This window comes from Culex quinquefasciatus, chromosome 1 (genome assembly GCF_015732765.1).
Source record: "Culex quinquefasciatus strain JHB chromosome 1, VPISU_Cqui_1.0_pri_paternal, whole genome shotgun sequence".
Taxonomy (NCBI): domain Eukaryota; kingdom Metazoa; phylum Arthropoda; class Insecta; order Diptera; family Culicidae; genus Culex; species Culex quinquefasciatus.
Genome location: NC_051861.1, coordinates 71,118,988 through 71,129,873, shown reverse-complemented (window position 1 = coordinate 71,129,873; position 10,886 = coordinate 71,118,988). Strand labels below are relative to the sequence as shown.

The 10,886-nt window shown below is 44.2% G+C and overlaps 2 protein-coding genes across 2 annotated transcripts; both read left to right on the top strand.

Moving 5' to 3' along the window:
* The first annotated feature begins 41 nt into the window (after positions 1–41).
* Positions 42–2,107, top strand: LOC6034426 (histone acetyltransferase KAT6B). The gene is made up of 5 exons (XM_001844692.2): positions 42–508; positions 573–990; positions 1,055–1,167; positions 1,236–1,715; positions 1,781–2,107. The coding sequence occupies exons 1-5, from the start codon at positions 350–352 to the stop codon at positions 1,922–1,924; spliced, it is 1,314 nt and encodes a 437-aa protein (XP_001844744.2). The 5' UTR covers positions 42–349; the 3' UTR covers positions 1,925–2,107.
* Positions 2,108–9,023: 6,916 nt separating this feature from the next.
* On the top strand, positions 9,024–9,993 carry LOC6034425 (exosome complex component CSL4). The gene is made up of 4 exons (XM_001844691.2): positions 9,024–9,299; positions 9,363–9,514; positions 9,571–9,667; positions 9,729–9,993. Exons 1-4 carry the CDS (start codon positions 9,123–9,125, stop codon positions 9,942–9,944), a joined length of 642 nt encoding a protein of 213 aa, XP_001844743.1. The 5' UTR covers positions 9,024–9,122; the 3' UTR covers positions 9,945–9,993.
* Positions 9,994–10,886: the final 893 nt, after the last annotated feature.

Genomic DNA, 10,886 nt, shown 5'->3' with positions numbered 1-10,886 from the left:
TTTAGCCAATTGATTGCAGCTCTCTTGACCACGAATGAATGCGAGATTCTACGATTCCTACTGTTGCAAACTGTTGCAAAGATAAAATTCCTGTTGGAAATCCTCGCTGGAGGGCGATTTGTCCTTATTTTAACTACCCGAACCGAAGCACGCTACAAGAGTTAGTTGCTGTCAACAACTTTGTTCGTGCGTAGGTCTGTGGTACGACGTCAAACATTGCACTGTGCACTCATTCACAAAACAGCGCGTTGTCGTGAGCTCACACTTACGGGTTCCCACAGGTTCATCAGGATCAACCGACTACGACCGGTGACCGCAGAGCGTAGATTCCACCTGAGAGTTGTTCACGATGGTTAAGGGTAGGACTAGTGGTGGTGGTGAAGTGGAGAACGGCGGCGGTGGCGACAAGTCTCCAGAGGCAACGGCGAATCCGGGGACTTCATCCGGTGGAACCGGTTCGACGTCGGATGGTGCCAACATTTCGACGCGTGTTGGTTCCAGGACCAAGGTGAGGACACAACTTAAGTTGATTTGGGATGATATTGATGATTGTTGGTTTTATTTTCTAACAGAAAGCAAAGGTCGTGTTCGATCCATCCGATAATTATGTGCCGCGTAAGCGAGTCCGCAAAAGTGACCTGGCTGCGGAGATTGCGGCCGTCATTGGGGCGTCCCCGACGTCGTCCAAGACGGAGTCGGTGCCGTCAAAATCGCCGACCAAGCTGGAAAAACCTGTGGAGAGCAGCAGCAGCAATAGTAGCAACGGATCAAACGCCGTAGTTAAGCCACGTTTGTCCCAGAGTCCGGTGGCACTACCCAAGCCCAAAGTGCTAGGAAACGGACCGTCGTCATCGTCGTCGGTAAATGGTGTCGGGCGTGTGGCCACGTCTACGCCTACGAGCCCCGTACGCAACTGCGACATGTGCCACAAGGTAGAACAGCTGCGGAGAGGATTCAAGCTGATTGATTGCTCAAATTGTGCATTTAGAGGTGAGTTCAGCAGGTTGAAGTCTTCATGAAACAGTTGTCGTAACAGATTCCACTCATCTTCCAGCTCATTCTAAATGCTTGCGTGCCCATCCGATGTACAGTAAGTTCCCGATACAGCTTAACTTTCGTTGTTTCCAGTGCATCGATTGCGTCGTTTGTGGCAAGTCTTTACGAGGCGTAAGTATCCAATTTCCCTTACCTATTCCCTCCGCACTGTCTAACCGTGCCCCCATGTTCCTTCCCAGGGCAAGCTACTGTTCTGCTGCGACTGCCAAAATGCGTTCCACCAGAACTGCCACGGGCCACCAGAGTCGGGAGAGAGCGGCAGCAGTTCAAGCCGTTCCTGGGTGTGCAAGCAGTGCTTCCCGCGACCGGAGAAGAAGCGCTCACAGTCGCCCGACGACAAGCCAAAAGAGGCTCCCGCTAAGGAAGCTATAACTGTTTCCGCCGTCTTCGCTACACCCGCCGATGAATTTGCCGGGTTTAGCGATAACGAGATTCGGAAGGATTCTCTGTCCCTGTCGGACGGTGGCACCGCCAATGAAAGTAACGACCTGGCAGTCAGAATTAAGGAGGAAGTCGTGGACCCGGTAGAAAATGGCGAGCAGAAGCAACTCGAACCACGTCTCAACAGCTTTGAAAACGTTCAAAACTGGACCTGCGAGGAAGTGTATCGGTACTTTATGCACCACTTTCCCGACTATGCCCATCTGTTTAAGGAACAGGTACGAAGCAACTGAGATCCTCATCAAAATCCCTATATAAAATGTCTTTTCTATCCCAAAACCAGGAAATTGACGGCCCTTCGCTGGTGCTGATGCGCAAATCCGACGTCCTGTCCTTTGGACTAAAGCTCGGACCGGCCATTACGCTATACCAACGGATCGTCATGATGCAAAACAACGATCCGGATTTTCGTCTCACGTGGATATAAAGGATTCATTCGCTTAAATTGTAAAAAAACATCGTCTCAACGTTTAGTGATTTATTTATACATATGTAAAAGATTTCAGTTCAGTGCGGTCGGCGCTAGGATTAGAGACATTGTAATTCTAGGGCAAAATCGAGTTGAAATATTTTGAATAAAGAGCTCCAGTTTAAAACTCATGATAGTCTCTGAATCATGCCAAAATCCATCTAAGTATTTTATTAAACTTGAAACTCCTTACATCATTTAAAATTTCTGTTTTAAAATGCTTTTAGCATATTTCTTTGGAATGCATAATAAGCGCACGTGCGTGTGTGCGTGTCTCCCTCCTTTGCAGTGATGGCGGGCAAGGCCTGCGAGATTTAGTTTACACGTTTCATAGAGCTTACCTGATGGTACGTATATTTCAGCTTGCTTTGGTTACCATGACGATGTATAGTTTCTACCCAAAATTGATCTTGTTGTAGGTGTTGAGTTTTGCTTAAAAAAATTGCAGTCAGTTTCCAATGTGTAGTAAGCCAGCACTCTCATCCAATCACTGAATATTCTAACAGAGCTGGTTCTACCAGGTTCCTGCTAAAGTGCTATCAGAACTAGGGGTTAATCACTTCGAGTATACTGCATACGCGTATCATACGCACCTAATATTCTCATTGTTTGCATACCGTATTGTCGACTACAGACTGTCCAGGGGAAACAGACTGGCCGATGCAAAATAAATAGGCACTGGCAACGTATGTTTTGCGCTTGCAACACTGCCAGTTTTGTTAGGCGTAAATGGCGTTTGGTGTCCAGCGCGTTTGGATCTGTCAAACATTGGCCAAACTGTTTCCTAGACAAACTGTAATATAGACCCCATAATCGTCACATATGAGGTTACACTCAAAGTCAGAAGTATCCCTCAAAAGGGTACTTTCAATCCTCAAAAAGGATACTTTCTATCCTTTTTTAAAGTTCACCCGGCGTCACCCTTTTAAAAGGGTATGTCAAATTCAGTACATTTTCGATACTCTTTTAAAGGGTGACGACGGGTGAACTTGAAAAAAGGATACTTTTTACTTTGAGTGTATATCTACCCAAATATCGCACCTGACCACGTAGGTGCCTGTTCCTGGTCATTCCCGTCCCAAAAACGACACCTGTCAAACCACTCAAAAGGCACTTCCAAAATGAATACTGAGTTCTTTGAGTTCATTTGCTACGTCACGGGTTTCTTGCCAAACAATGTAGCTTTTTTTTCATAAAATTATTTTTATTAGGTCCTTTTCGGTACTGGGACCTGGTTAGGACCGAGTCGGCTTTCGAATTTTTTTTTAAATGTTAGTGGGAGGGGAGCCGATTAAACAATGTAGCTGTGGTAAGAGTTTCCACAGCTAGGGGAAATATGCCCATTTTAAGCCTAATAAGCGGTCGTGTTTGAATGATGCTGGATAATCTGGATTGTTCCTTGAAATTCACTAAAACCAAGTACACCAACTAGTAGACGACTTTCTGTGAACATTTCTGTTTATTTTCACTTTTAATCTAAGTTATGCTATTCCTTTTACAAGCATTTACAAAAAATATTTCAAAAATGCATTCTAATCACCCTTTGCTTTTTATTTGCCTTCGCTCCTCGCTCGGTTTTCTTCAGCCTTCGATTGGAATGGGTATTCAAAATTCAAACGTTTTTTTGATGGTGCTTGCTAATTATTTACATTTTTCGGGATTATCTTTCAAGTGAGTGACTAAGTAATGATCAAAAGAACATGTTGCCGGTAGTTGGAAGCAATTTTATATCTGAAGCGCTTTGAAATCGTTAGCGCAAGTGAAAAGATATTAATGGCGACTTTCGTTAAGCAGTTAACCTCTGATCTTGCGTGTGGATGTGTGTGCCACCAAAATAATGGGAAATGGTCTCGCAAAATAGAAATTATGATCAAAAATGCATTAAATTTGATCTTTTTGGAGAGAAAAGGAGGCGAATACTTTATGAAAATTATACCTGTCAAAATTTCTAGCCTCAAAATTTTGTCACACTTCCGCGCCGAACGTTCACTCTAAAGGCAAGGGGTCAAGAAACAGCTTTACGAAAAGCAGAACAAAGGAGGGGGTGCGATTTCTTGGGGCTTTTCTTCATCCTCTCTGACTTGCTTGCGCTGCCGCTGCTGCCCATTTGATTTTTTTCTTGACCGGTTCCTTCCGAAGTGCATACCTTACATAAACTGTCTACAACGAAACATTAACATGCGCTTCTTTTTATTCGCTTTTAAAATCTATAAACGCTTCTGTAGTGTATAAAGTTACAACAATGAGACACGACATTCCAGACGCAACACCATCGCTGCCGATCATTTACCACCCACTGACCTCATGTCCGTTTCCGTCTTCCCGATCCGAATTCCACCAACCGGTTCTAGTACAACTTAATCACACTTACAGTTGCGCGCCGAACTCGCAGCTGTAAACGTATATATCAAGGTATATATGCACGCTTTCGTAGGAACTGGTCTGTTTCGAATTGTTACTACCCGGTCAAGAATTTTTTAACGTCGATTGTAAAAAAAAATCAAACAGTTGACTCATCGCGAGTCAATTTTGCTTAATTTATTTTAGAATCCTTCGTTTGGGGACCTTCTTTAAACCACGTGGACACCTTAGGGGGGGGGGGTATAATCCGCGCTCCATACAAAAAAGATTTTATTGGTATGGAAATTGTCCAAGAGGGGAGGGGGGAGATAGAGACCCTAAATAGCGAGACTAGTCGGACTTTGCTAAATCGATCTGGCAACGTTTGTTTGAGCTTGCCAACACTGCCATGTTTAGCTGGGCGTAAAGGCAAATGCTCGTCTGTTTGGGTACGTCAAATTCACTTCGGCCAGTCTCCCTATGGGAGCGTCTTTTATTACGTAACGCAGTTGGGGGAGGGGGTGGTTGGAGGCCGTGTTACGCTCCATACAAAATTTTTAAAATTGGTATGGAAATTTTGTTACGAGGGGCGGGGGGTTAGGGGGTCAAAAAATCCGATTTTTTGCGTTACGTAATAAAAGATCGCTCCATAACACTCAACCCCCGGTGGTTGGTCACTTTTTCGTTTGACACTTTTTTAGTTTGTACCCCGTTGGTTGGTCAAAGTCAAACTAAAAAGTGACGAACTGTCACTTTTTACACGGCGCTCACGCACACTATCAAAACAAACGTTTGGTAGTGTGTATGAACTCTGTGTAAAAGGGGTGTCAAACTTAAAAGTGACCCCGTTCGTTTGACAACAGTTGGTGTCAAACCACCGGGGTTTGAGTGTAGAGTAATTTAAGCCCGCTCTCACGTACACTTGCACACCATTTGTTTTGCTGGCGGGTACAAAATTTAACCTCAATCTTTTTCGTGTACGCATGCGCATTACATGCGCACGTAGATAACTCTATAGAGCTTTATGACGTTTCGTGTACGCACACTAGCGCACCATTTGATTTTGCTGGCCGGACAAAATTAACCTCAAAGCTTTTTGTGTACGTACACGTGTACGAACACGCAATACATGCGCACGTAGCGCACGTAGATAACTCTATAGAGTTATCTGCGTGCGCATGTATTGCGTGTACGTACACGAAAAACTTTGCCCGCTCTCACGCAGGGTTGATGAATAGGCACACACGAATTTTCTAAGTGTACTTTGATTTGGCTCTGCACATGAAAAATTGCTGAGCAGTGCTCGTGCTTATGTTAAGCACGCAGTGCTCATGATTTCGCGTGCTTATATTTAAATTACAGTTTTAAACACAGCCACATAATTTTTTAATCAATTAACTCGTTGAGAGTTGGTCCAAGCTCAAACTGGTGTGATAGTTGGCCTTATCAGTAAACGGTTCCCAAAACCCGAGTACTTCAAAAACATGAAACATATTTTCGGTTAAATATGTAGAGCGCAGATTATAAAAATAGCTATCGCTTTGCCATCGTTGGAATCAAGAGGCCATTCACAGAGCATCCACCTTGCCACGGATTTGTCGGACTAGTCGACTAGTCTAGCGGTCGACCACCCTCAGGCCTTACTTTCAAAGTAGGGTCAGTTGCATAAGCTAGTGCTGGGGCCGCCTTTGAGCGATGGCTAATAGTCAAGACGCCTACCTGTTGGAACTAGCAAAGCCAGCTGGACATCCATAGACCCGGAACCGGCATGAAGTCCAGAAACGAAACCATCCACGGAAATCAGCGATGGAAACTGAATCCGGCAACTTAAGACAGGATTATCGCAGCCAACAATAGGCCTCTGAACCGGCCAATAACACTCCCGGCTAGACTGTAATGTCGATTTGTTTCGCCATCGAATTTTCCATAAATAAATTCGTTTCATTCTCAATCTAAAACATCAAAGAGCATTTTAATGTTATCCAACAGTTAAAAAATATTACTTTACAAACCTCTTATTTATTAAGTTTTAAAAAAGTCCGCTTGAAAATAAGCACACGTGCAGTTATGTGCTTGTCAAGTGACGTGCTTACCAGAAAAGTAAGCACGAGAAAAGAAAAAAGTGACGTGCATCACCATAGACACTGAAAAACATGCGTGCTTGGTGACGATTTGAAACCCGTCTCCTATGATTCAAGCACGTCTCCGTGCATATCAATCAACCCTGCTCTCACGCACACTAGTACACCATTTGTATCGAGAAATTAAATATGAGAGTGTGTGCAACATGGAGTTAAACTTTCTGTGAAGTTGCTGTGAAGATTACCATGGCACTTTGAAAAGTTTAACTCCATGTTGCACGCACACACTCTCACATTTAATTTCTCGATAGAGTTATCTAAGGCCGATCTCACGCACACTAGCACGCCATTTGTTTTGCTGGCCGGTACAAAATTTTACCTCAATCTTTTTCGTGTACGTACACGCAATACATGCGCACGTAGATAACTCTATTGCTGGCTGGTACAAAATTTAACCTCAATCTTTTTCGTGTACGTACACGCAATACATGCGCACGTAGATAACTCTATAGTACTAGCACAGACAAACAGACATGACTCTCCATACAAATAATTTTTGAAATTCATCGTCCTTCATCAAACCACCAAATCACGGCGACGCCAGCGCTGCCTGGTGAGCTTATGCCGAAGCGCAGCCCAAGCATATCAATAGAGTTATCTACGTGCGCATGTATTGCGTATACGTACACGAAAAAGATTGAGGTTAAATTTTGTACCGGCCAGCAAAACAAATGGCGTGCTAGTGTGCGTGAGATCGAGCTTAGATAACTCTATACAAACCCATTACCACAGACAAACAGACGTGACTCTCCATATAAATTATTTTTGAAATCCATCGTCCTTCATCAAACCACCAAATCACGGCGACGCCAGCGCTGCCTGGTGAGCTTATGCCGAAGTGCAGCCCAAACACACCAATACAAACCCATTACACTCAACCCCCGGTGGTTGGTCACTTTTTCGTTTGACACTTTTTTAGTTTGTACCCCGTTGGTTGGTCAAAGTCAAACTAAAAAGTGACGAACTGTCACTTTTTACACGGCGCTCACGCACACCATCAAAACAAACGTTTGATAGTGTGCGTGAACTCCGTGTAAAAGGGGTGTCAAACTAAAAAGTGACCCCGTTCGTTTGACAACAGTTCGTGTCAAACCATCGGGGTTTGAGTGTACTATCATGTGTCATGTCAGTGTATGCGTGAGACAATCAAGCCTTAACGATTGTTAACATTAACAGCTGTTTCAAAATAATTTTGTTGTTGCTGATCATCAGTAACAAAATCAAAATAAGTAAATCAAGACCGACAGCCGAAAATGACGGTGGGTCGGTTCCGTTTCCAATGGTAGAACCTCATGAGGCAAATCATGCGGCAGCACCTGAGCGATGCAAGACAAACATAATGACAGAGACCACATAATTGGTCCTCCCCGTTGCTTGCATGTTCCGTCTAAGATTCCTCCTACACCGAAAACATGAACCATTACACCTGACACCAGATATCCCGGTCACGAAAACACCAGTAGTGGCCGCCGGAATAGGAAAACTAACGGAATTGATCCCCACGATGATTTGGAAGCATCTGCGGGGAACGTGTCCACGGCGCAATTAAGTTGCCAGCCAACAAAACCAAAAGGGCCGAATGAGACGAAAAAAGTCGCGAAGAGTGGCGCTCACGATCGACGCAACATCGTCAAAATGCCAAAAGGACGACCAGCAGCAGCAATCTGAGCAGCAGTCCACGAAGGATAAGCAGGTTGCTTCACCACAGGATCCGGCTTTCTCCGCAGTAGCGGGCGCCTCAGCAGCAGCCTCGACTTCGGCAAGCAGTGGAGCAGGCCTATCTGGTTAATAGTGGGGTAATCATGTCCGACCGCTTCGGGTCCGTCACGCTGTCCGAGTCGACCTCGTGAAGTTGATTCGCGTCCGATTGATACACGTAAATGTCCGTTTGCTCGTGTTTCCGCCGGAACACTACGTCCTGGACCGCTGGCTCTCGTCGTTCAGGTGCATTCGGCCGGATTCGAACTCTCCACAGATGAAGCGACCTTCCGGCGGGTTGAACTGCAGGCACTCGAGGTGGAAGGTTGTTTTTTTGTTTTCATTTGCTGTCTCACACGTGCTCACGCTCAACTTAAAAACAAAAAAAAAATACGCATCACACACACTGAGAAAAGACGGGCGAGCTGTCACGACAGCAGCGCCATCAGCGCCGGGTGAGTGAATGCCGAAACAAAATTGAATTTGAAATGACCGTTTTTGGAGGACGATGGTTCGGCACTCGAGTGTCCCGTCTGTTTGTCTGTGGTTAAACTTTCTGTGAAGTTGCTGTGAAGATTACCATAGAGTTATCTACGTGCGCATGTATTGCGTGTACGTACACGAAAAAGATTGAGGTTAAATTTTGTACCAGCCAGCAAAACAAATGGCGTGCTAGTGTGCGTTAGAGCGGGCTTAGATAACTCTATAGCACTTTGAAAAGTTTAACTCCATGTTGCACGCTCTCACTCTCACTTTTAATTTCTCGATAGAGTTATCTATCCCCCATATATGGGGGGATGGTCTTTTGTGAGTGTAGGAAATATTTTAACAAAAATTCGGTCTTATGGTTATGAGTGTAATTCCCGCCTCAATCTGTCAAGTTGTTGAATGTTTTGTTTACATCTGCTCAATGTGTTCAGCTGGTTCCGTGAGATTCGTAACGCGCATCATCCTGGTTACTGGAATACTGGAACAAAATGGTTAAAACTGCACCGGCAACATCAACAGGCGATGGCAGCAACTTTATCTGCGTCCCAGGCCAGCGGCTTTGTGCCGTGACAGAGTACACCGTTGGCGGCGAAGGAACCTACGAGAAACTCGGATATTTGCACGCGAGCCTCTCCGGGGTCGTTCGCATACGGAAACGGAAGAAGGTGAGTGTTTGCTGCTGGAATTGTGATCTCAAAAAATGTAAAAAAAAATTCTTTTTTTCACAGAATAACCATATCTCCGTAGCATCATTCGGAAGTAAAACCGTTGTTCCAGTTATGGGAGATGTTGTGACTGCCAAAATTACGGTTATAAATCAACGATTTGCAAAATGTGTAATTATTTGCATTGGGAAAACCTGTCTGAACAGGCCATACAGGTAATACTTTTTTTATAGTTTGTAGCACAATGAAAAAGTATTTTCTCAATCCTCAGAGGCATCCTCCGGAAAGAAGACGTTCGCGCCACCGAGAAAGATCGAGTTGAAATGTACAAATGCTTCCGCCCGGGAGATGTTATCCTTGCGCGAGTGGTAAGAGTCCCTTTTTCCGTACCAAAGTTCGGTTTTAGAACTTCCGAATTTTTCATTCCAGCTCCCTCAAATCGAACTCAACACCTATCACCTCACAACGGCCGAGAACGAGCTCGGCGTGGCGGTGGCCTTGTCCACCCGTAGCCTGGAACCGACCCCGATGGTGCCCGTTGGCTGGACGGAAATGCAGTGTCCGGTGACGCTAGCGAAAGAACCCCGAAAGGTGGCCAAGATCGTGCCCGAAACCGCGCCGCCAAATTACGATGGAAAGCTGTGATGTGTGGGCAAAAGACAATAAATAAAACGAATGAAAATTATTAAAGTTACATTTTTTTCTTTGGTTTGGCAATTTTGTTCCATAATTTTTTCTGATAAATACAGTTGTTGTTCGGTAACCGGGCTGAGAACGTAGCCCAGTCACCGAACGCTGTTCGCTAACTGGGCTGAACGAAAAATAACGAGGGGACTACCGATGCATAATTTTTTTTTTGATGAAATATAAAAATAAAAGTTACTCAAATTCAATTACAATGATTACTTTCCATATTTCTCTAATTGTGACTTGAATTTACGTAAAAGTTTGAAAAAGTTTATTTATTTGTTGAACATGATTTTTGCATCCATTAACCCCTCGGTGATTTCGGTTTGTTTTGGTTTTTTGACGTTTGTCTGTTTTTTAACTGGGCTACGGCCCAGTTATCGAGCGCCCAGTTTAAAAGCAGCTCAGTTAAACAACGCCCAGTTACCGAACAACTACTGTATATATAAAAAAAGACAATGCAACGCCGTAAGAAAACCAAAGACAACAACGTGACAATTTAATGTTGCGTAACGCGTGACAATCTCTCCCTTCTGTTGCAACGCAACCTGAGGTCGTAACGTCCCGACGCCGACAAAAAGGGCGCGCGCGCTCGGCAACAGCAATGGGCGCTTGAAAGGTGATGTGATATTAAATTAAAACGGACAAAATCTACACTGTTACAGTTTTAAACACATATTTATTTTAACAATAAGTAAAACCATTGTTCCATACACATTATAGCTTTCTCAAACTGTCTCGTTTTGTTGTTGTTGCTTGTTTGCTTGACAAAATGAAAGTTGAAAACGAAAAAGCAAAAGTTTTTAAACAAACAATCCGGTCGAATTTTTCTCCAGAAGCACGCTTTTATCCAATTATGTTTGAAAGTAAATTTTCCCTTATTTGTTTCGAATACCGCTG